General features: G+C 43.7%; 1 protein-coding gene across 3 annotated transcripts in view; it reads left to right on the top strand.

Moving 5' to 3' along the window:
• ASTN2 (astrotactin 2) overlaps nt 1-26,274 on the top strand; it is a 912,080-nt gene that overhangs the window by 692,158 nt on the left and 193,648 nt on the right. For all 3 annotated transcript variants that reach the window (XM_047768264.1, XM_047768263.1, XM_047768262.1), the window contains one exon: nt 15,494-15,759. In XM_047768264.1, coding sequence (XP_047624220.1) covers nt 15,494-15,759 — 266 coding nt within the window. The remainder of the gene's footprint in view (nt 1-15,493; nt 15,760-26,274) is intronic.

Genomic DNA, 26,274 nt, shown 5'->3' with positions numbered 1-26,274 from the left:
TATTATTATTATTTTTAATGGTCGCACCTGCAGCATATGGAAGTTCCTGGGCCAGAGATTGAATCTGAGCCACAGCTGTAGCAATGGATTCTTTAACCGACTATACCAGGCTGGGGACTGAACCCACGCCTCTGCAATGACCTGAGCCACAGCAGTCGGATTCTTAACCCATTGCAACACAATGGGAACTCCTAGAACTATTATTTTATTAGAGATTGCAAAATGGTAATTTTCTGTCATTCTTCCTGCCTGTATTAACTGTAAGAGTTCCATAAAGGAAATGGTGGTTACCCTGAAATCTAGTTCATATAATAACATCTTTGATTCCTATAAAATTTTCAGAATGAGCTGGTCTCTTAGCCATTCCTGGTGGTGAGCAATTAGGTTTTGTGCATTTTTTTTGTTTTTGTTTTTTGTTTTTGTTTTGTTTTGTCTTTTTGCCTTTTCTTGGGCCGCTTCCTGCGGCATGTGGATGTTCCCAGGCTAGGGGCCTAATCGGAGCTGTAGCCACTGGCCTGCACCACAGCCACAGCAAGCTGGATCTGAGCCACGTCTGCGACCTACATCACAGCTCATGGCAACACCAGATCCTTAACCCAGTGAGCAAGGCCAGGGATCAAACCCGAAACCACATGGTTCCTAGTCGGATTCATTAACCACTGCGCCACGACGGGAACTCCTGTTCATTTCTTTTTTGATTTGGGTTTTGATTTGAGGGACAACATGAGTTACAGGAAATTTATTTAAATGATCTGTTTTCACACATTGTAATCATTGTCCACTTTGTGCAGTTCGTTTAATGTTAGGCCAGTGTGAGCTCCTCTAAATTGGCTTCTCTGTCCTTTTGAAATGACCACATTGGTCTTTGGCAGCTCTCTTGGTTTTTGGCACAGTAAGCTATCCCAGGTTCAGCTTGTACCAGACCTATCCCAGACTTGGAATAAGGAGTTTTTCCAATAATGTTTTGTTCCTTTTAATGGGAAATGGTATTTAAAAACGAGAGTCTGGGCATTAAGGGTATTTATTGCCATTGGGTTATCATTCTTTCCAGACCTTTTCTGTAGACAGAGCTCTGCAATGTTTATTTTTTTAATGAGAAAAAGGAATCATAAGCATATATGATTTCCAATAGAAATTTTAGGGTGCAGAAGTCTTCTCAACTTCTTTTGAGTTTGTACCTGAATTGTCTCTTTCTTATATTGAGAATCTTCGTTCCTAATGATAGTAATATAGTGGCTTGTTTGCTATAGCCCTCAATATACCCATCACAGTTTCCAAGTAGCAATACCAATATTACAGCTAGCAGTACATCCATTAAATCTACTTTAAAATCTATTTGCAGAACATTTCCTCTTTGGACTACTTCTCACTAAGCGTGTAAAAGCAAAATACGTCATTTTAAAACCTCTCAGAATAATTCTCTCTGTGTAGTTATACCAACACTTTGATATGGCTGATGTATATTTTTAAAATTTGCATATGACTTGTAGAGATGGTTTGTCTGTCTTCTTTGATTAAAAAAAAAAATGTTTAGGAGTTCCCGTCGTGGCGCAGTGGTTAACGAATCCGACTAGGAACCATGAGGTTGTGGGTTTGGTCCCTGGCCTTGCTCAGTGGGTTAACAATCCGGCGTTGCCGTGAGCTGTGGTGTAGGTTGCAGACGCGGCTCAGATCCTGCGTTGCTGTGGCTCTGGCGTAGGCCAGTGGCTGCAGCTCCGATTAGACCCCTAGCCTGGGAACCTCCATATGCCGAGGGAGCGGCCCAAGAAATAGCAACAAGAAACAACAAAAAACAAAAACAAACAAACAAAACAAAAAAATGTTTAGAAATTTATTGTGGTTCCAAAGCTAAAACTTACAAAGCAAGATTCACTAAAACCTTTGACCCTATTTCCTTGATTCCCCCAGTAGGTAACCATTTTTATTAGTTTTGGTTAATTGTTTCAGTGTTTCTTAGTGAAAAGAAAAATCTAATATAGATATAATATGTATAATATATGTTATATCAGTCTATTGATATAGATGTAATATAGATAAATACAATGTGATTTTATCTATCAATCTATATGTGTATATCTTTATAGTTGCCTTTCTTTCTGACACAAAAGAAAGCACTAAAAATATTGTCAAGTACTTTGTCCTTTCCATTCAATAAAACCTATTGTGATTACTTCATATCACATATAAAGATTGTCCCAATTCAGAGTTCCCGCTGTGGTGCAGTGGGTTAAAGGATCCAGCACTGCTGCAGCTATGGCTCAGATTTAATCCCAGGTCTGGGAACTTCCATATGCTGCGGGTGTGGCCATTAAAAAAAAAAAAAAATTGTCCTAATTCCTTTTGGAGAACATAGACCCCACTATGTGGATGCACATAGGTTTTTAGCCAACTCCCTATTCGTTGTCTATTATTTAATGGTCATATTGCTTATCACTATGATATAATGGGCAGAAGTAACAGAAATCGCATATTTGAGGTCCAGAGTCGGTAACCTGAATCTCCAGCAGTAGAGGAGAGTGCAGGCAGCTTAAGATACCGGGAAAGTGGTTAGAAGTAAGACAAGTCCAACTGGAAATCTAGGTCTCCCTGATCTCGCCTCTGTGAGCTTCCATTTCCTCAACTTTAAAAAGCAATAGTGAAGCCAATTATGGTTTATACAGAACAAATGAGGTGATATACACAAGGGGAATAGCACCTCTGGCCTGTAAAATCATAGCTATTATGAATTTCTCTAATTTCCTCAGCAATAAGAAAGAGAATCCTGATGGGTCTCAGCCCTTTATCTTTATTTAATTTTATTTTTTGATGGGTAGGCTTATTAGTCCTTTTTCCTGTCCGTAGCAGCACAGCTCTAGGGAAGAAGAAAGCTAATGAGAGAAGTAACTTGCCTTGAGCAATGTTCTCCAAAAACATTGCCTATCAGCCTTTTTGTAATTAAAAAAAAAAAATCATACAAGTTTTGGAGTTCCCTTATGGCCTATCAGGTTAAGGATCTGGTGTTATACTGCTGCGTCTTGGGTCACTGCTGTGGCATGGGTTTGATCCCTGGCCCAAGAACTTCTGCATGCTGTAGGCACAGCCAAAAAAAAATTATAAAATTTTTAAAGGTCACTTTCCATTTACAGTTATTACCAAATACTGGCCCTATTCCTTGGCTTGTGCAATATATCCTTGATCCTATTTTATGCCCAGCAGTTTGAATTACCCACTCCCCACTTATATTGCCCCCCCCCCAAACTGCTAACCACAAGTTTGTTCTCTACATCTATTGTGGGTCTTTTTTTGTTACATTCACTAGTTTGTTGTATTTCTTAGGTTCTACATCTAAGTGACAATTATGCAGTATTTGTCTTTCTCTTTTGGACTTACTTCACTTAGCATAATGCCCTCCAAATTCACCCATGTTACTGCAAATGGCAACATTTCATTCTTTTTTATGGTTGAATAGTATTCCTGTGTGTGTGTGTATGCACACACACATATATATCTTTATCTCTTCATCTGTTGATGGACAGTCAGGTTGTTTCCATGTCTTGGCAGTTTTAATTAATGCTGCTACGAACATTGAGGTGCGTGTATCTTTTCCAGTTAGTTTTTTTTTGTTTTTTGTTTTTTTTAATATGTACCCAGAAATGGAATTGTTGGGTCCATCAACATGTTTAAAGGTGATCTTGTAACCTGAATGTTGCTAGGATTTCAGTAAACTTGAAGACTTGGAAGTGTGACCCCAAGATTGAAGCCCCCCAGGAAAGCGGCCAGAGGGTGGCAGTTTGTCTTCTGATGACTCTTCACACCAAAGCTCCTAACCCTCCCTGATGTTTGAACCTGGCAGCCTCCCACTGCCCCAGGGTAGCCTAGTGTGTCTTGTTCTCCTGCTTTGCTGCCTTAAGGCCATGTCCTAGCAAGATGAACTGGGAGTCTTCATCTAAAGCAGGCCATTAGCATCTCAGAGGCCTCCTGTTCCTTAAATCTTGTCCAGGAATTATTCTTTCTGGGCATTTCCTCCTGGATCCCTAGCCTAAAAAGCTACTGGAAGGAGGAGGAAGGCATTGAGGAGGAACTAATTTTGGAATCCTTCCCCAAGTGGATAAATTTTGAGCAGAGTTTTTTAAGAAAGAGCAGGAATAGGATCCCAGGGAGCAGAAGGCAGGCTTCCTATTAATGATGCTTCTTTGCTGCTTCAGACAGAAAAAAGGCTTTAAAGTCAGAGCCTGAGTGCCTAATGGCCTTTGGCTGCAGTCTGTCACCTCTCAGAACCTCGTTCCCTCAACTGTAAAATATGGTTGTGAAAATTGTAATCTCTCTAGTCCAAAGCACTGTTGTGAAGCTTCAGTGAGATTTACAGTGTCTTGTGTTTGGCAAAGAATAGAAGTTCAGGAAATATGAATTTCATCTCTACCCTCTCCCTTTTCCAAGCACTTATCCCACCACATCTTAAAAATAAAAGCAGGTTGTTATAGTAAAACTAGTAATAATAAGAACTGAAATCTCTTGAGAGGCACGGGCATACATTTTTAAATGAATTTTATTACATTTATAGTTGTGCAATGATCATCACAACCCAATTTTATAGCGTTTTCATCCCAAACCCCCAACCCATCCCCCCACCCCGCAACCTGTCTCATTTGGAAACCATAAGTTTTTCAAAGTCTGTGAGTCAGTATCTGTTCTGCAAAGAAGTTCATTGTGTCCTTTTTTAGATTCCACATGTAAGTGATAGCATATGATGCTGGTGTCTCCCTGTCTGACTAACTTCACTTAGCATGATAATTTCTAGGTCCATCCATGTTGCTGCAAATGCCATTCTTTCTTTCCTTTTAATGACTGAGTAATATTCCATTGTGTATATGTGCCACATCTTCTTTATCCATTCCTCTGTCGACGGACATTTAGGTTGTTTTCATGTCTTGGCTACTGCATAGAGCTTCGCAATGAACATAGGAGTGCATGTATCTTTTTGAGTCAGGGTTTTCTCTGGATAGATGCCCAGGAGAGGGATTGCTCGATCAAATGGTAATTCTATTTCAGTTTCCCGAGGGACCTCCATACTGTTTTCCACAGTGGTTGCACCCATTTACATTCCCACCAACAGTCTAATAGGGTTCCCTTTTCTCCACAACCTCTCCAGCATTTATTGTTTGTAGACTTCTGGATGATGGCCATTCTGGCCAGTGTAAGGTGGTACCTCATGATAGTTTTGATTTGCATTTCTCTGCTAATGAGTGATGTTGAACATCTTTTCATGTGTTTTTGGCCATCTGTATGTCTTCTTTGGAGAATTTTTAGGTCTTCTACCCATTTTTTTGATAGGGTTGTTCATTTTTTTGGTATTGAGCTGCAGGAGGTGTTTATAAATTTGGATGATTAATCCCTTGTCAGTCGATTCATTTGCAAATATTTTCTCCCATTCTGTTGTTTATCTTTTTGTTTTGTTTGGATTTCCTTTACTGTGCAGAAACTTTTAAGTTTAATTAAGTTCCATTTGTTTATTTTTGTTTTTATTGTCATTACTCTAGAAGGTGGGTCTGAGAAGATACTGCTGTGGTTTATGTCAGAGAGTGTTTGGCCTATGTTTTCCTCTAAGAGTTTTATAGTATCCGGTCTTATATTTATGTCTTTAATCCATTTTTAGTTTAGTTTTTTTTTTTTTTTGTATGGTGGTAGGAAGCATTCTAATTTCATTCTTAACCTGTGGCTGTCCCAGTTTTCCCAGCACCACTTATTGAGGGGACTGTCTTTTCTCCATTACATATTGTTGCCTCCTTTGTCATAGATTAGTTGGCTGTAGGTGCGTGGGTTTAATTCTGGGCTTTCTATCCTGGAGGCACAGGCATACATGAGCTTAAACTCTTGCAATAAATTTTATTGTGGGTAACATTAGCTTTATTGTATGCATAAAGAAGCAGAGGCCCCGAGAGAAGAAATAGCTTGTCCATGGTCATGTCCAGGGCTTTAGCTACCCTGTAAGTCCCCTTTGGCATGAGTTAGGAAAATGTTCTCTGCTCGGATTCAGTCCCAGGGCACAAGCATGGTGAGCAGAGTTGAGGCAGGATTCAGTCCCCACTCATCCCCGTGCCTTGTTGCTGCTGTGCCATACACAACTTGTATGGCTGTCCACAGAAGCCCTGGTTGAATGCATAGTTTTAAGCAAGCTGAAATTCACACCCAGATCTGACTGATGCTTCAGACCACATCCTTTCCAGTGCTACCTGGGAGATATCTCTTCTTAAAAGATCCTGCCTCATCTGTTATCTCTTCCCTCTGCCTTATCTCCAATCTCTCCTCTTTCCTTCTAGTTCTTCCTTCCTAGCTGACACACTCTACCAAATCTCTACACCTGAGTACCGCTAGCATTGAAACAAGTCGTTATTCATAATTTCACACCACCGATGCCTTGCTCCAAACTGGCACTGATAGGCCTTCTAAGTAAATGCTTGTTCAGAATCCTTGTGGTCATTACATTAGGCTTCCCTCTGCCAGAGCTAAGCCTTTACCATCCTCCCTGCTGCCCTCAGCACTGAGCAAGTTGCTTTGCCCACAGCAATAGCTCTTCAGCCTGAAAGCAGGGCATATTCTTCCCCACCCCCCCAGTAGCAATAATACTAAACTGGCACTAGAGGGCAGCAGAGGATAACACATGGCCTTTTGTTCAGTTTCCCCTAACTGGTCACAACCCACCTGTCTCAAGAGGCAGGTGTAAATGATAGGCTTCAGTGCTGGCTGCTTCAAGAACAGCAAAAGAGAGAGAAGTCAGGGGATGGTGGGGGCTGAGCATGCCTCAGTCTGCAGGAAGACCCACTTCAGGGCCACTGAGCTGCACTGGGATTCTGCACTCTGCCCTTTACTTAACTTCAGGGCAAATAATATAGCAGAACCACATGGGTATTTTTGTACTTAAAAAATATGTATCAAAATAATTCTAATTTGGGAAAAAAAAGACTCAGCTACCACTGGGCAATTGGGTGTTATTCAGGGGTCCCTCTCCCCTTCCCCCAGAGAATATGACCTTCCTTGGATAGTTACTTTCTCTTCAAACAAGTACCTCTTGTTGGTTATACTCTGTCGCTCTGAGCCTCAGTTCCCTCATCTGTAAAAGAGGGCAACAGTTTCTACTTTGTAGTTGATAGCAAAGACTATATGCAATTGTAGGCACTGCATCTCTCATTTGATGCTCAGAGAAATTCTTAGTTTCCTCAAATTAGTTTACAAATGAGGAAACTAATGTTGGAGACATGAGGTGACTTGCCCAGAGTTTAGAATCAGGCAGTCTGACTTAATGGCTTTGCACTTAAGCTTCCAATTCTACGTTTGTCTACTGTGTTCCACCAGGTAGGAAGCAGGTCATTTAAGGAGAATCCTGACAGTGTGATTGAGGCACTAGCAGGTTACAAGGGAAACATTATAGATTCAGACATGCACAAGAATGAATGATGCTGAGTTGAAGGCCAAGCTCTGATGCAAATGACCTCTGATAATGCTCTTGACACCCTGGACTTTGTACCTTCTTAATTGGGTTTTTGTTTCTTCCAAATAATCCAAGATTTAGGTATTAAGATTACTGACATTTTACAGATGAAAACATAGAGCCTTGGGGAGATTAAATGACTTGTCCAAGATCACCCAGCTAGAAATGGAAGAGCAGGAATTTAAGCCCAAGCAAATCTATAGCTGTGTGCTATTGCTGCCCTTCTGTAGTTGGGAGTATTACTTATATAGTTAGGGAAGAAGCTGGAAATTAGGTTAGAATAGGAGATCATTTGTCCTCATTGACCTTATTTTTGAATCTCCATCGTTTCCCTTTCCATCCCTCAAACATGGACACAGCACACGCACTCACACTCGCTCATGCAAACAGACGTACTCACATACACCTTGATCCAGAAACCACTCAAGAATACCCCACTGTTCCTGAGGTCAGAGTTCATCTACCTGAACTGCAGTTAGTTGATTAATTTTAGCATGACCACCAAGTAGGAGGCAGGCTTGATACTGCAGAAAGGGTATCCAAAAAGCATGAAGTAGATTGCTCGGTCTGGGTCTTATGCTTAGGATGAGAATTGCAGTTTTTAGATGGGAAGTGGGTCTAGGTTCAACAGAGCTGTCCCATAATGGAACTGGAAGCCTAAAAAGGTAGTGAGTTCCGTGTTAGTAGAAGTATCCAAAAGGCAGTTGGAGGGTCTTTTGGTGGTGAGTGAAACATTAGATGGAATTTCTGACCAGTTGATGTTAAAAATGCCTTTTACCCCATGATATCCCTTAGCACGTGGAAAGAGGTGGGGAAGCCAAGGGTTATTGTCTGGAGGTGACAGAAACGACGGTTTGCAGCAGGAATGTCTTGTGCAGAGTGAGAACTACCGTTGAAACACTTTCGGGGAGAAATACAAACAACCAAAAGAGCAGTGGAGCCAGGTACAAAAAGCTATTCTAGTTATTAGCTGTGTGGTCTTGGGCAAATTCCTTTACTAGTTATTAGCTGTGTGGTCTTGGGCAAATTCCTTTACTAGTTATTAGCTGTGTGGTCTTGGGCAAATTCCTTTACCTCTCTGACTTATTATTTGTCCATTAATAAAGTAAGGATAAGACTATCTGCCTTTGGAGTTCCATTGTGGTTCAGTGGTTACAAACCCAGCTAGCATCCATGAGGACACAGGTTTGATCCCTGGCCCTGCTCAGTGGGTTAGGGATCCAGCATTGCCATGTGCTATGGTGTAGGTCGCAGATGTGGCTTGATCTTGTGTTCCTGTGGCTGTGCTGTAGGCTGACAGCTGCAGCTCCAGTTTGATCCTTAGGCTGGGAACAACTTCCATATGTTACAGGTGTGGCCCTAAAAAGTTTAAAAAAAAAAAAAAACTATCTGCCTTTGGGGCTATGGTGATAAAATTAAGATAGTAGATTTAAAGTCTGATAAGTGTTAAAGGAATAGAAGGGATTAAAGGGGAAAAGGGTCAGATTACACATTCAGATATTTACCTGTGGACTGTCTCTACTACATCAGACATTAAACTGTGCTGGGGATGCAAACAGTCATGAAAACCGGCCATCGTCTTTACTCTTATGAAGCCCACCGTTTAGCTGGGGAGACAGATATTAATTTAACTAACATTTAAAATGGGATAAGCACCATAATGATGGTGATATAAATGGCTCAGTTGATAGTGTAAACTGAGAATGATCAAAATACAGCTTATGAATAGAAACTATATGTTTAAAGTGTAATGTGGCTCCCATGTTCCTTTTAACATATGCACTGGGATAGTCTTCCTCTGCTCCTAGATGCAAATCTTAGCAAGCCAGATCTAATCTAATATCACTTTTATGGACCAGACAGTGTTGGAGACATTTTAAGTTGATAGCACAGTTTCACATCAGGAATTAGGATGTCTAGTCCAAGATTTTAATCAAATCTCTAAACTGGACAAGTCCAATCTTCTTGCCCTCCCCAATAGAGGCGTTAGGAGGTGCTGGCAAGATTGGCCTGTGTTCTATTTCTCTACCTGGCTTTTCATTTTCTCCCTCCACAGTCACAGCAGAGGGAGGAGTGGTAAGGATTAAGAAGGGCATCCTTACCTGGCACCCTTGCATCTGCCCTGTGTGGTCTCTTGGGGGCTTTTTCAGAGGTGCTTCATCACCCCCATGGCTAGAGGCCTCTCCCAAGACCCAGCACGATGCAGTGTCTCTTTGGCTGTCTGCTTCTGATCCCCTTAACCTTCTGTTTCTCTGGCTGCCCCTCACTGTAGAAACCCCTCAACCTCTGTTATAGTTCCTTCTGGGAAGGACTCAAAACAGATCCCAGCCAGCTCTTTCTCTTAAGTGACCTTCATCTGGTCCAGGGGAAGTGCTCAAGCATTGTTCACACTGGCAACCTCTGGGATTTGAGGCTAATCCCTACGCAGCCCCTTCTGTTCTGTTGCCACGGGCCACTAAATCTTTTGCAGGTGGAGTAAGACCCTAACCCGCTATCTCCCCTGTTGCCGAGAACCCGTAGCAATTTCTCCAAGAGGTTCTCTTGAGGCCTTTTATCACAAAACTTGGGATGAGAAGGAAGTGTTCTGTGCATGTCTTACCTGGGGTGTTGGGGACTCTAACCCATTAGGTAATCACTGTCTCCAAAGCAAATCCCCCCTAAATCCTTCCTGTCTGCTCTCTGACCTCATTTTACTTCCTTGTACTGGCTGAGGTTTCTAGAGTTAGGAAACTAGTTGGGAGTCATCTCCTTTGTAAATTCTACAGAGTGTGGCCTGGCTTTGGAATGTCACTGGTAGTCTGTAATGGTGTCTTGATAGAAATTTCAGGTGTTTGGGGGGCTTTTTTGTCTTTATTATTATTATTATTATTATTTTAGGGCTGCACCTGTGGCATATGGAAGTTTCCAGGTTAAGGGGCGAATCAGAGCTGTAGCTGCTGGCCTATGCCACAGCCACAGCAGTGCGGGATCTGAGGTGCCGGGTCTGAAACCTACACCACAGCTCATGGCAAAGCTGGATCCTTAACCCACTAAGTGATGCCAGGAATGGAACCCTCATGCTCATGGATACTAGTCAGGTTCGTTACAACAGGAACTCCTAATATCTTGTTACAGCAATAGCACAGCGATAATTAAAACCACCACAGCAATCACAACAATAACAACTATTATCAATTGAGTGCTTCCCTTTTGCCAGGCACTTATTTAATGCCCACAAGGACCCTTTCTGGTTGGTACTCTTATTTATAAAGGGCACACTGAGGAAGCTGGGTTTTGACTGTTAGGCTGAGAAGTTCAGATTGCACAGCACAGGAGCACAGTCCTTGCCTATGGCATTTCAGCTTTCCCTTTGTTAAGGATATTTGTGTGGGTCCTTGTGTCAGGCTTCAGAGCAATTGCTTTCCTCCAACAGGAGACAGTAACTCCGCCTAAGAAATGATCCCATTTCAGCAATTCCTGGGAGGCCATTGCTGTAATAAAGGCCATTCTTTATGATATAAAAGTCTCACCCTCTTTCCCCCACCCTTAACGTTTCTAATTTGAGCCCCTCTGGTCCCTGTGGAGCTTTTAAATGCTTCAAGTGCAAACCTATTGCCAAAGCAAGCCTGTCTGACTCCGGAGGCAGCGCCCTGTGCTGTTGCCGAATATTGAACAAACATTCACGCAGCTTTGGCTCTCCCAGAAGCCCTTAGTCTGATGCCTTTGTTTTGTTTTCTGGATGAGGGCAAGCGGTGCCATCACCTCCTGCCGAAAAGCCCTGGCTGCCCTCCCAACAAGGAGTTGTCACTTCAACTGAGGCTTTTTTTTTTTTTTTTTTCTTCTGGTGGCAACAAAATAATACCCAGCAGGAATTTGGGAGGAGAAAAAAGAGAGTTCAGTTGGCAGGTTCTCAAATGAATGGGTTGTAGTGTCATTGGAACTGAATTGGGCTTGAAACCAGACATGATCCTATTTTGGAAGCATTGTTCAGAGGGATGGGAAATGTGAACAGAGGATAAGTCTCTTCAAAAATGCTCTTTATCCTTGGCCTGTTAAAGACAGCCTGTTTTAACTGAACTCTCCCATCCTCTCAATGGCAAGGGCCTGTGTGAAAACCTAGAGGAGGTCAGAACAACTGGCAAATTGATCAGCTATTCATCTGGTCACCTTTCAATCGAGACAGCTAATTCCACTTTGGGAAGAGCTTGCCACTTGATTGCAAGCCATCACCTAATTGTCAGTCCTGAAATTCACACATCTTGGTCCTTAGACCCATCAATGCTTTGATAAGACAGCACAGTGACCAGGGTATATAAATATATGTGCACATAGATTATTAAAGTATCACTGGAAGCCTGCTGTGCTCCAGGTCATATGGAAAGTGGATGTGGGAATCAGCAAAGCAAACAACTGTCTTTGCCCTCCTGGATCTCATAGTCTGGAGACATTGGCAGGTGTTAGATAGAACAGGATGCTGTGAGGATCTTGAGTATGAACCCCTAAGAGAGGTTGGTGGCAGAGGAGTGCAGGGAAGGCCTTTCTGAGGAACTGGCTGTTGAACTAAGATCAGAAGGCTGAGTGGGAGTTAGAGCCAGGAGAAGGCGGGGGCAGAGGGTGGGATGGGGAAAGCATTCTGTGCAGAGAGAAGCATGTGCATCAAGACAGGGAGAGAAAGGCACAGGGTGTATGCAAGACGCCGAAAGGCCAGCACAGCTAGAACTGAGAGATAAGGAGGAACAGGATGGGAGATCAGACTGGAGAGGCAGGCAGGTTGTCTGGATCCCATATTCCCTGTGTGCCATGTTAAGGATTTTGGTCTTCACCCTAAGAACAGTGAAATGCCATGGAAGTGTCTTAAGCAGGAGAATACAGAGTTTGGCTTTTGAAAAGATGACTTTAGCCACAAAGTGAGGTTGGATCAGAAGCAATTAGCTTTCGTAATTGTAATGTCTACAAAGGCGTAATTAATGGAATGGCTAATGGTCTTCTCTGTTGTAACTCTCATCCAGATCATAACTTAGGCACGACAGAATCTTTACAAAAAGGATCGTTGTTAATAAATGCGCATGGGATTTTAGAGGTAAATCCCTTTTTCCACTTAGGTCTCAGGTTCCTGACTTAATGAGCGGTGGGGTTGGACTCAAGTGCCCTCCTTTTGCAAAATGAGCCTTTAAATCCAGCTTGAATTCTGTCGTGCTCCTGGAATGAAGTTTTAGCCTGGACTGTGGGCTTTTAACCCCACTTATTGAACTGATAGATTGAAAAAAAAAAAAGAGAGAGAGGGAGATTTATTGGACAAAAGCAAACCAGCAAAGATCAATAGTTTATGTTGTTGTTAAATAGATCCTTAACCCAATGGCTATGAATGTATGTTTGTTTGATCGAGGAAATTCTTCCTCCCAGCACTATGCTGTATCTTTTTCCCAATTAAATTTGGACAAGGTGCTAAGAGGGGCAGGGCATCTATGTTCTAAAACATGAGATAACAGTAGTTTAAGTGATGAATTGGTTAACAGAAGGCTGGAGTCATGTGCTGAAAGGATCGCTAATTCATCATGTGACCTCGGAAAGTCATTTTCCTTCTTTAGGATGCAATTTCCTCTCGTTTAAAATGAGAAGATTATACCAGATAGCTTTTTGAAAGGTATGCTTTTTCAGTAGTTTTCAAAGGCTATTTTATGGAGAAAAGATGCCTCACTATTTTTTTCTCCCTGGAGGTTCATAATCCATGTGCGTTGATGATCTGTTGATTGTAAGGTTTTAACTTTTACTAACCCATCATACTGCCACGTTCCTGTGTAACCTGTCTCTTGAGACTCAGTTTCCCCATCTATAACTTAGGGCAAGAGCAGCAGTTTCAAAACATTTCCTGCAAAGGGTCAGATATGAATACTTCTGGCTTTGTGGGCCGTAGAGTCTTTGTGCAACTACCCAGTTCTGCCATTGTAGCCATATACAGTGTATAAATAAATGAGGGTGGCTGCGTTCCAATAAAACTTTATTTATAAAAACAGGCAGAGGGCTGGATTTAACCTATGGACCATAGATTACTGAACGCTGGGTGAGAGCATGGGCTGACTGCTCCTTAATGTCCCCGCGGCTCTGACTCCCCTGCTCTTCTCTCCTGAAGAGTTATTCTCTTCCAAGTTGGCAGTCACTCTTCTCTAAAACGATCCCTCTGGCCTGCACTTGTAAAGGTCATGGTCGTCTTCTTCTGACATGTCTGTGTATATGACTGTCTCCATCCCTCCAGCTGCCGAGATGCCTCCTTCCCAGCTTTGTTTTGTTTATCTTAGTAACTACCCTTCTTTAATCCCTCTGAAGGACTGGTTAGCCGGAATTTGCCTGTCTTCTTCCCCCAGAGCCTTTGATCTGATGCTCATAAGCATTTGCTGACAGCCAGACAGAAAAGGTGGAGCCCAGATCCCAAGCCCGAGGGCCCAGAGAGTAATGGATGAAGACTGCATTTATTTGTATTTCTAATTGGCAAGCCCATTTCCAGGTCAGCTGCATGTCACTGCAAGCTGAGGGCGAGAGCAGGAGACAACCTTCTTCTTTCTCCCAGGCCTCAATGCCTAGGGCCCCTGTTACCACTGAGGCAAGAGCTTGCCCTGACTTTACCAGACTTGGATGAAGCTGTCGTCTGGACCAAGCTTTGTCCCTTGGTACAGGGCTACCTGTCTTATTACCCAGACTGCACATTGCACAACTTCAAGGACACCATTCATGTCATCTGTGATGTAAATGGAACCCTCTGAGTTGTACAAATCCCTCTGCTTCTTCAAGCTTTGAGCCCTTTGTTCTTATGAGATCTGATCTGAGTCTATAAAAGAGGTACAAGTGGAACTGCTTTGTTTAAAGCTGAGATGCAAGTTTAGAGTCTTGTTTGCTCAGTTTCTCTCTTGCCTTCTTCAACCAGCTGCTGAGATGGCTTTGGGGATCTCTAGAATTACTCGGAAGAACTTTGGGCCCTCTAGACTAGGTTGTGAGTGTTGTTCTAACCATTCACAGTTATATACTGTCTCTCTTCGATTAAGTCTCAGGTATATCCTCAGCACCATGCTAGGCACTGAAGGCTGAGGGACAGGAGTAGGAGACCTGTCCCCTGGTCTCCATGAACTGATTATGTGGCTGGAGAGGTCAACAGAAAACGGGATGACAAAAACGAGCATTTCTTATACGCAAGAATGCTTATCCAGAGAAGAAGGGCTGGGGTAAGGAGGAAGGACTTCCTGAAGAAGGTCACCTTGGATAGGAGCAGTGAATGGGTGGCAAAGATGTGAAGAGGCAGAAGGGGAGAGTAGGGCAGAGTGAGCAAAGGCACAAGGGGTGGGAAACACCAGGTGCATGGTTGAAAAGGGACAGCCCGGAATGGGGTATGCATCATTCATGTACATGAGGAAAAGACATTTGAATAAGGGACAGATGAGCATGGAAAGAGGGAAACAATGGCTCTTCCAGACAGGCCCATCGCTTTCTGTCTCATTTTCCAGTCATAACAGTTTCAGTTGTTATTAACCCTACATTAGAGAATTTACCTCTATAAACTCTTGGACATTCAGAGACTTTGCCAAGGCTGCAGAGCTATTACCAGGCAGAATTGAGATTTAAACTGAAATGGACTTGACTCCAAAGCTTATCTTCCTCCATGACATGGAACTTCATGGAAATTACAGGACTGGAGCAAGTGTTTAGAAAGGTAGAATTGATACAAATTGACAATAGACAAAGGAATTTCTTGCTGGGACAAATATGCTACAATATTTACATCTTGCAAGGTCCTTGCCGAATCCTCTAGTCCAGCCTACTGACTTTAAAGATGGAGAAAGTGAAGCCCAGAGAATGCAATGGCTTATTTGCAATAAGTGATAGAACAAGATTCCATTCTGGCCCCGAACCCTCAGGTCACTGCTCTTTCCAAAGCATCTTTAACAAACCCCTCTATCATCTTTTTTTCCCTTTCCAGTGGATACCACTCCCTTACCACTTCTTTGTGGGTTCAAGAGTCAGTCTTTTTGAATGATACTGTACTTCTATCCCTTTCTCCAGAGACCACAGAGTTGGGCAGCAAGAAGGAGCTCAAGTCCATGCCCTTCATCACCTACCTCTCAGGCCTGCTGACGGCCCAGATGCTGTCGGATGACCAGCTCATCTCAGGTGTGGAGATCCGCTGCGAGGAGAAAGGCCGATGTCCATCCACCTGCCACCTTTGCCGCCGACCAGGCAAGGAGCAGCTGAGCCCCACGCCAGTGCTGCTGGAAATCAACCGCGTGGTCCCACTTTATACTCTCATCCAGGACAACGGCACCAAAGAGGTGAGCTCCCCTGACACAGCCACTAAGTCAGATCGAAATACCAGCCCTCCTGCCTCCTGCCCTCATGGGCCCCCTGTTGGGATTGTCATCATCATCACGCTTCAGGGTGAATACTAGCATTTATTGATGCCTTACCATGTGATAAGCACCTATATAGCTTGGTAACACTGGCTGCTATAACCGACATATTCTCCAGTCTCAATGGCTGAGTACTGCTGCAGTTATTTTCTTGTGTATGCAGACTCCTCAATAGATATTTTTGATTGATGGGTGGCGTTACTCCGAGAGGCGGTTCAGGGACCCAGCCTATTCCATCTTGTGCTCCATTAATCTGATGCTTCCATGGTTGCTATGGAGGAATAAGGACTATGGAAGATTGCACTTGAGAGTTAAATGGGCCACACCTGAAAATGGCAAATTACTATTTCAGCTCCTATTTTGCTGGCTAGAATTCAGCTGTTGGGCACACCTGTCTGCAAATGAAGACACAGAAATATATTCTGTCAGTTTGCCTATGGGACAAAGATATGGATTTGGAGACAGACCTAGCAGTCTTTGTCTCAGTACTCTTCTTGGGTTATCTCATTTAATCTACCCTCCACATCTATGATTTACTTATAAATATTGAGTTGATGTGTATGGAATTTCTAACATTTGACTATTTTTTTTTTAATTTGTAAAAATAGCAATTCCATATGGTCCATCTTTTTCTCAGGCCTGCTTTGCAAGTAAAGAAAGCTAATAAGATGTTTAGCGATTCGCTCAGTGTTGATCTGCTCCAGAGCCTACCTACTTAATCATGAAATTATCTCTCTCTTTTTTCTCTTTGTGTTCCTCTCGCTTTCACTTAGAGCATGTCAGGGCTTGAAGAGGTATATGAATGATTTGGTTTCCTGGTTTGCAAACACATGTTCATGGAACATTTTTCCCAAAAGCAGTTGTCAGAGAACTCCAATCCATAAAACTAGGACTACGTGATGCCGTTCCTCCAGTAGGAAGAAGGCGGATGAAAGAGCTCTACTTAGTCCTCACTCTTCCCTCTGCACCAACCCCCAGGTAGCCCTGGGCCTCCACAGAAGATGGTCTGGCAGACAACTCACCAAGCCCAGGAGGATGCTGTGGGTTGCGTGTACCCCTCCCAGAGCATACTTCTGGGCTGAGTAAGGGCTAGTGCATGGTGAATGGTCAGGTAGGGCTTCACAGAGGACAAAGAGAGGACGAGAAAAAGGGGGTAGGGAGAGTATCAAGTAGACAACAAAGACCAGTAGAAATTTCCCATGACAAAGACCAGGAGATGGAGGGAGAGCAGAGATGAAGCCGGAGGGGTCAGAAAGAACCCAATTTAGGTTCCTTTTGGGATATCGTAAGCTAGGTCATGGAGTTTGGACCCAGTCTGGAGGGCAGTGACATGATGGAGATGCCTGGTTAGCAGGAGGCTGATAGGATCAGATTTGTGTGGCAGAAGGAGACCTCTGGAGACAGCCCAGATGAGCATCAGTGGAAGAGCAGTGAAATTGGGTGTGGGATATGCATGCAATGGGATACTTTACTACCGCGAGCACGAATGGATGATAGTGACACTTATGAGATGGACAGACATGGCGTTAAATGAAGACAAGAAATCCCAAAGAGACATTTTATAGAGTATGATGTCCTTTCCTCTATTTTAAGTTAAAACAGATACACACGCATCAAATACACTACCTTCTAAGAATAAATACAGATGCAGTAGACGATTTAGAAAAAGAAATCCAAGAAATGACGAACCATAGGATTTAGGATGGTGGTAACTTGAGTTGGGGCGGCAAGATGATAGCAAGAGGGAGCATTGGCTACATGAAGGCGGTCATATTTTTGGGGTGCTGGCTTTGTAGAGGTTCATGAAAGTGTTAAAACTAGCTAACACTAACTGGATGAAGAGATTAAGCCTAACCATGCATGGTGGAGCACTGAGGTAAAGTCATGAGCCAAACATTGCAAATACTCTAATTCTGTGCTTCAGAGGTCCTCAAACCAACAACATCAAAAACACCAAAAAAGCCAAATGAGTGTATAGCTCCACACCTCTGGTTTCTGGGTGAGAGTCAACTGTGGATACCTAAGAGTGGAAGCAGGGAGGTCTCCGAGGAGGCCATTGAAGCTTCCAGGGAATACAAGGGTGCCCTGATCAGGGTTGTTTTAATGAGGACCAAACAAGCATCACGTCAAGAGCTGTGGAGGGCTGAGTTCTCCAGGACTTGGTGAGTGAGGCTATGAGTATCCCTTTTTATGCTCTGTGAGCTTGCCCCAGCAACTGCCTTTCTGGGCCCCATACTCCTCCTCTGTGATGTGGTTGGATTTTCGCTAAGTCCCAGGACTTTTGTGATGTGCTCCTGGCACGTACAGTTGCAGGATGAGCAGTGGGTGCTTTCCTCTTTGCTTAGGAGTCAGATCCTCCGTGTGTGGATGCTGCACCACCTCCCTCAGCATCATGGAAATAGCCAGTTCTGGGAATCCATCTTCCCGAGGCCCATTTGTGTGCTATCAGAGGAGCCCGAGACTCTGCAAGTGGTCGCTAGATGTCACTGTTCGCCTCATGGGACATCCGAGTCCCTCCTTCATTCATTCAGTACTTTTGAGCTCCTACTCTATGTCAGGTCTGACACCATGCCCTGAGAAGGGAAGAGCAGGACAAACAGACACCACTGAGCATTATCTTTATCTTCATGGCATTCACAGACATGTGGAGCAGAGAGATGTTATTCAAACAATCACACCAAATAAGTAAAGGCAGACTGCTAAGTACCAAGCAAGGTCCAGGCCTGTGGGTTGAAAGGGGGTGACAGGGCTTCATGGGGTCAGGGAAGGCTTCCTTAGGGGAGTGACATTGAAATTAGTTCTTGGGAGTTCCCATTGTGGCTCAACGGGTTAAGGACCTGACATTGTCTCTGAGAGGATGTGGGTTCGATCCTTGGCCTTGCTCAGTGGGTTAAGGATCCAGCATTGCCATAAGCTGCAGCATAGGTTGCAGATGCAGCTCTGATCCGGGGTTGCCATGGCTGTGGTGTAGGTTCTTATTCAACCCCTATCCCAGGAACTTCTACCATACGCCATAGGTGTGGTCTTTAAAAAAATAAAAGGAAAAAGAAAAAGGAAAGAAATTAGTTCTTGGGGGTCAGGTGCCTGAAGTGAGTGTGAAGGATTGAGTTTGAGGGCCAGGGAGGAGCCTGAGAGCATTCTGGGTGCAAGGCCCAGCTCCTGCAGAGGCCTGAAGAAGGCATCAATGTGGCCAATTTCCCTGAGGCACCAAGGGGAAGCCCCATGGGCAGTGCTGAGGAGAGACAGCAACCAGGCTGGGCAGAGCTGTGAGGACTCTGGTGGTGAGGAGTTTGGGGATGATCGAGGCATTAGGGCAGACAGGTAGATGCTATCTTTTCAGCTCCAAGCTCCTGTCCTCTTAGTTATTCTTGCAAGGGGGCCATTAGAGCCAGTTGACCAGTTTCCTCTCCCCCCACCCCGCCCAATGACAGGCCTGTTTAGAGTTTCATAGTGGCCTAGAAGCTGCCATGCATTAGGCCTTTTCAAGGGAGCCAGACTATGGTAGGAGTGGGTAGGACAGGCCCCCGCAGGTCTGGAAATGACCCTGGAGGAGGGGGACGTGGTCACCAAGTGAGGCTGGTGTGACAAGGAAGCAGTCACTTTCATTTTGGCTATTGTTTGTTCCTCTACCTCTCCCCAAACCTCTATCACTCTTCCTAAGGTTCTCCATCTCTCTGCCTTCCTTTGCAGCCAGAGGCAGAGGCCACCTGGATAAAAACACAAAAAGGCTTTGGCCTGGGCTCTGACACTGAGTCCTAGCAAGGCTGGAGCAAGTCCTTTCTCCTTCCTGCGCCTCTCTTTCCCTACCTCAAAAAGCAGAGAGTTTGGGTGAGTTTTTCTTTCTGGGTCTCCTACAAGAGACTTTGTCTAAGTGGAATCAGAGAGTGCAAGCTCTGTGTTCCCCTCCGGCAGGGTTTGGGTCCTGCCTCAATCCTCTAGTCCTTCCTGGTACTCAATGACCTCTCCAAATCTCAGTTTCCATGACTATAATGTGTGATCCTTCAATCCCTGCTTCATGGGGATCAAATGATAATGAATACATAGCACCTGGCATATAGCATGTAACAGGCTTATGTTTTCTATGGTAATGATAAAAATAAGGTTTGTCTAAGATGACTTCTTTCTTTTCTATGCTTCCTTTGGCGCTTCCCCTTCTAAGTAGTACTCAGTAACTCAGTAACTTTGCAAATGCCCAAAGTGCTAGGGACATGATATTTAGAGTAGGATCTGTATCTTGCATGGCAGAGGCCACTGGTTAACCCATAAGGGCAGATCACAAATGGAGGGGTTTCAGGAGCATGTTCTCTTCTTATAAACATCACTGGGACTCGTACTTTATAGGAAAGGAAAATCACAGGTGAAATTCCACAAAAGGATTTCCTTCTATAGACCTTCCAAAGTGAATAGAGCCGTTCTTCTCTGTGAGGATGCCCGTCTCTTTGCATGGTCTGAGTTGCTGAGTCAACTCTTGAGTCTCATTGGATGGTCAGGAAGCTTCAGAGAGGGGGTACGACTTGCCTGGAGTTTGTGGGGCAGTTCTGGTCTCTGATTCTGGACTAGGGCCAGGGTGTGCTCTAAATAGCCTAGGGGCCCAGCTCCTTTGGTGGTCCATCTCCCTGAATGCATGGGAGAGGGTGCTACCTCCTGCCTCAGCTGGAAAGGAGCCCTTCATAACCCTTTATGCTGTGGTTTTGAACAAGCGAAGCAGGAAAAATTAGTCTTAGTGTTGAAGAGTTTGATTAATACATTCACCGTCTCCCTCCACCTGTTAAATGATCCTTCCACAGCCCAAAGCCACAGAGCTTCGCTAAGCACAACTAGTGCTTAAATGTATGAGACTTTGTAGGGCTGTTAACTTAGCCTTTGGGTTGGTGAAGAGTTGGTTCCAAATGGGGCAGACAGAAGCGTGTTGTGGTGAAGAGCTAGGCTGAGCGGGATTTGAATCCCACCTCTGCCATTGACTGTCTGGCTTAACGTACATATTACTCACTTGTAAAGTAGGCGTTCAGCGTCTACCCCTATCCATCTGGGGGTTGGGAGTTTTCTTCGGAAGAGCTAGAGAACCGGGACACCTGGCATCTGAACTAGGTTCTGTCCATGATTGTTATTTGGCCTTGCGCATGAATGCTTTTACTGCTTTGGTCTCTGTTTCTCTGTCTCTATGATGAGAAGTAGTGCTAACTTTGTCCACAGTCCCCTTGGGCACTGTGATAGGGGCAGATCTAAGTTCTACCCTGAAAATTAGGGAAATATTTTGAGGTTGGAAAAGGCACCTTGTGACCTGCAATTTCTTTTGCATCCAAAGATATTAACAGATTCACCGCTTAAATTAATATTGGGGAGAGAAAGGTGCAGATATCTTGTGCTCCAACCCAATAATGGCATTTACGAGCAGAGTTGGATAGTAAAATCATGCCCTCTTTATTTTATATATCGAGCTCTTTATTTTACAAATACTGAGACCCAGAGACAGAAATGAGTTGTTCTAGGGCACACAGCCAAGCCTGATTTTGAAGTAGTCAGGCATAGCTTCTCAGAACTGTCTTTTGTCTGTCCGAGACTCAGTGCCCTTATCTATGAAGTGGGTATTGATAACTTTCCCCACAGGGCTCTGCTGTAGAAAAACTAAGAGACGGTTGCTAGTGCTTTAAAGACTGTAAAATATTCTGTAGATCTGGATGGTATTTTTTTTTTCTAGTGTTCCAGCCCCCTGAATTCTAATAATGCATTTTTCTTCTTTCCATGCTGTCCTAGGAAGAGCCATGTATAATTTTGGTCTTGTTGTGGTTTTTCTGACCTTCCCCCACATCCACTCTCTCTGCCAGAAAGACTTGTTGCTCTATTTACACTTCTTGGCTCAAACTAAGAGGAGAATTCCAAGTGACTGCTCTTTGAAAAGAAATTAACAGCCAAGACCACCCCCCACCGTGACTACCACCACAACCATGCCCACTGCTGCGACCAACAGCATTATGCTAACTGACATCACCATGGCCAGGGCACCATCGTCACCACCAGCTTGCACTGGGCACTTAGTGTGTGCAGAGACTGGGCTAGGAAAAATGCTCTGGGGGGAATGGGACACAGATTGTGCCTTCAAGGAGCTCACCGTCTAGTGGATGAGGCAGGAGAGCCACATAAGTAACTAATTGTTTGCATATGCTACTTTAATGAGTGATTTATTTCCAAACAATGCAGTAGACATTCCAGCTGTGTTAGAAAAGAGGGAGAAAGGAACTCTCCTCAGGGGAGAGGGGAGGGCGAACCTGGAGAAGGTTCTTGGAGCAGGGAAAGTGGATATGGGCAGAGAGAGGAATATCATGGGGCCTGTCTATTGATGATGAAGATAATCTTATGTACTATAGGTCCATTATATGCCAAAAACTCTGCCAAGGGCTTCACACGCTTTTTCTCATTGAATCATCCAAGAATGTATGGGGGAAATATTATCGTCATCTTTATTTAATAGATGAGGAGACCTAGGCTCAGAAAAGCTTGAGCCCAAGTCTGTAACATTCTGTAGCTAATCTAGGCCAGAGTTTTCCTACTCTGGCCTCTGGGTGAAATCCAGCTTGCCATCTGCTTTTATAAATAAAGTTTATGAAACGCAGCCACACTCATTTGTCTACCTATCATCCATGTCTGCTTGCCTGCCACAATGGCTGTAGCGCAGTTGCCACAGATGGTAGGCCACGCAAAGCCAAAAATATTTACCCTTGTCCTTTGTCAAAAGAAGTTTGACAAACCTTGGTCTAGACTAGGGTATATTGGAAAAGAAGAGGAAGGAAATTTATATCAAATACCATGCACCAAACATCGGGAATAGGAGAATAAAACCCAACCACATGCCTGGCATCTAAAAAAGGCTTTACATGCATTCATATGTGTTCTTTCTCTCTGCCCCCCTGGCATGTCTGAAGTGCACCATTATGCCCATTTAAAATTAAAAAAAAAAAAAAATCTGAGGACTTAGGTAAATAAGAGCTAGTGACATCACAGAGCTAGTGACTTGTGGGGTCAGAATTCAAACCCAGGAAGTCTCTTTCCAAAATGTATGTGTCTAGTCAGTCATTCTTATGACAGGCCTGACAAATTTGAGGAAAAGCTGGAGAAGTGATATGCGGAAGACTGGGTTGTGGGCCACCTCCAAGGCTGTGCTGAGGGGTGTGGGTACCATGGAAACTGAGGCAGTTCCCCAAGATTTGGGGTGAAGGGAAAGATGTAACTCGATGGGAATTTTAGGATAAGAACTACATCAACAACAGCTCAAGGGTGAATTGCAGGACCTAGGGCTGGTTTTACGGCAAAGGGTTATTGATTTCAGGTCTGTAGGTCCCTGATTTTAGGGGGTCATTGGGTCACCATCCCCAGAAAGTGTATGCAACATTATATATTATTGTCATTTTTTCCTTGGATAAAGATGGGGCGTCCGCAAATTTCCTAAATGTTTTTGACCCAAATGTTAGAGAACTCGGCGAGGGCCATTTGGGGTGTCCCTTGCAAAAGTCCATATATGGGATGTCTGGGAGGGGTGGGGACTCCATTCAGATAATTTTAACAAATATGTATTAGGGGTCTTCTATGGGCCAGTCTCTGTTCTGAGCTTTGGGGATATATCAGGAGACAGTTTCTCCTGGAGAGTATGTGGAGACAAAAAGTAAACAGTTTAATCAGAATTAGTAATATAAATAATTTACTGTAGTTTATTAAAAGGCAAAGAGGGGAGTAACAGAATAAGAGGTCAGGAGTGCCTAGTGAAGTGTGGAGACTTTCAGATCAGGATGTCACAGAGTCCGTCAGGATCACTTAGGTTGAGGATTGGGGGAGAGTATTTTTTTTTTTAAACACAGATTCCTGGCTTCCTTCTGCTGATTCTGTTTCTCTAGACAGGTGAGGCTGAGAATCTTCTTTTTTACAAGCTTCCCACGTGATTTGTGCACACTGAGCTTGAGAACCACTACCCAAAACCATGGTTCATACATCCTTCTCATTCTCAGATTCCTTCAGGGAATTCCTTGCTTAAGGATTAAGAAAGTCAAGTACTTATAATCTGGAGTAAATCTCCCCTGCTATTGTGGGCCACTTCCTCTTCATTGGTGCATTAGAAGAAGGAGGTGAACTGGCCAGGAACCAAGCTGTCAGGCAGTTCTTGGCAAGAGGGAAGATCAAAGGAAAGACGGGGATATAATCCACGTATTACTCAACACACTCATGGTCAATTACAAAAGAGGAACTTAATGCTTGGCTTGCCTACTTGCAAAACTGGAAAACATCTCTTTTTCCCGGGACCAGAAAACAACCAGATTCAGTAAGATGTGCAAAACATACAGACTTAGCAGATGCACATATTTTTGCATGTCAGAGTATAGAACTTGTTTTTTTCCTCCCCATGGCACATTGAATTCAGTTAAGCAAATGTAACGAAAAAGAGAATTGCAGGATGGTTTTCCTGGTACTTTTAAGAACCACCATTTACTGAGCACTTTGTGCCGGGAGCTCAGCTCAAGCCCTTGGTGTCCTTAGTTCACTGAATCCTCTCATCAACCCCACACAGTGGATACTATTATTACCTTTCTTTTTGCCTTGGGAAAACAGAGGCTCAGAGAAGTTCGATGACTTGTCCCAAGATCCTGTAACGAGGAAGTGATGGAGTCAGGGCTTCATCTGAGCTCTTCTGCTTTCTCTCACTGTGCCATATACCCTCTCTCTTTCCCAGCTACTTCCTGTCAACGTTTAAGCAAAGTAGAACATATGGAAGTCTAATGTGTAGTAATGACACTATCATTGCCTAATATTACCTTCTCTAGCTACTGTGACTTCATTTACTTTACTCAATAGCCAAAACATTTGAAAGAATAGACCACTCCTGCTGTCTACATGGATTCATCCCTTTTCATTCCGGGGTTGGCTCCCTCCATTCAGGAAACGTATAGTGGCTTCTCTTCCTTTGTAACCATGACACACACCTCATTTGCCACCCATGACTTTGCCTTTCTTTTGATGATGTTTTCCATCTCAGTTCTTGTCATCTGAAAACCAATGAGGTAATCCTTCATTAACTCTTTGTCCTTCCTCCGGCACTCATCTCCCCCAAACTATAACTCGTTAACAAATCCTATAGGTTTTTCTTCTTAGGAATTTCTCAAATATGTCCATTTTTACCCATCTTGGTCCAAGTCTTGCCTATACTGTTGTAGGAGCCTTCTAACTGGCTAACAAGGACCCTCACTCCCTCTAATTCATTTTCTTCCTGATCACCGCAGTGATATATTCAAAATGAAAACTTGGTCACATCACTTTTCCAATGAAAACCCTTAACTGGCTTCCAGTGGCTCTTAGGACTCAGATCAATGGACTCACCATGGCCTGCAATGGGCTGCTTGGACCGGCCCTTCTAACTTCTTAAAGCTCATCTGTGCCTGCACCCTCTTGCTTTCTGGGTGCGCGTCACAGTGAACTTCTGCTTTCTGACACTACGCTTTGCCAAGCCAAGGAGCATTCGCACACACTATTCCTTCTGCTTGGAACTTATTTTATCTTTCCCCCCTTTCTTCTTTCCCCTGAGTCAACTGCTGTTCACCCACCAGGTTGCTGAGGCTTCTAGATAAGAGTCCCTCTGTTTGTTTGTCCACTTACTTTCTTGAGTCCTCTTATCTTTCTTTCATAGCATTTGTTATAGTTTCTAATTATGCTTTTATGTATGTTTTCTAATTGTTTGGTTAATGTCTTCTGTCTTCTCCTCCACATTTTCTTATTTTATGATGATAACAGTGCCATCAAAGAGGAAAGAGCAGGTAAACTCAGGAACAAAGGCATCTAGACCAATCCTGGTCTACGTCTCAATTCCTTTCTATCACAGCTTGCAAATGCTATAGAGCCTGTGTTTGAGCATTCCTACTAATAGCTTGCTCAGCAATCCTAAGCATTCTGTTTTCCCCACTTCTAGAATATTTGTCATGATATGAAGTCAAAATATTTTCCTATACATTAGGAGGTAAACTGCATGGGAGACCAGGGTCTGGACAAACTTTTGTTCTGCATTGTACCAGAGCTTCTAGTATAATGCCTTACTCACAGTAGAAATTCTGTGTGTGTGTGTGTGTGTGTGTGTGTGTGTGTGTGTGTGTGTGTGTGTAGTGGCTTGGCTTTATTTATTTATCCATTTTATGTTTGTTTTGCTTTCTGCTTTTTTAGGGCTGCACCTGCAGCATATGGAAATTCCCAGGCTAGGGGTCTAATCAGAGCTGTAGCTGCTGGCCTATGCCAGAGTCACAGCAACACGGGATCCAAGCCTTGTCTGTGACCTACACCATGGCTCATGGCAAAGCTGAATACTGAGCAAGGCCAGGGATTGAACCTGCATTCTCGTGGATACTAGTCAGGTTAATAACCCATTGAGCCACAATGGGAACTCCCTTTTTTAATTTTAATTTTTAA

This window comes from Phacochoerus africanus, chromosome 2 (genome assembly GCF_016906955.1).
Source record: "Phacochoerus africanus isolate WHEZ1 chromosome 2, ROS_Pafr_v1, whole genome shotgun sequence".
Lineage (NCBI taxonomy): Eukaryota > Metazoa > Chordata > Mammalia > Artiodactyla > Suidae > Phacochoerus > Phacochoerus africanus.
The sequence above is the reverse complement of the archived record's forward strand: the minus strand, read 5'-3'. Positions and strand labels throughout refer to the sequence as shown.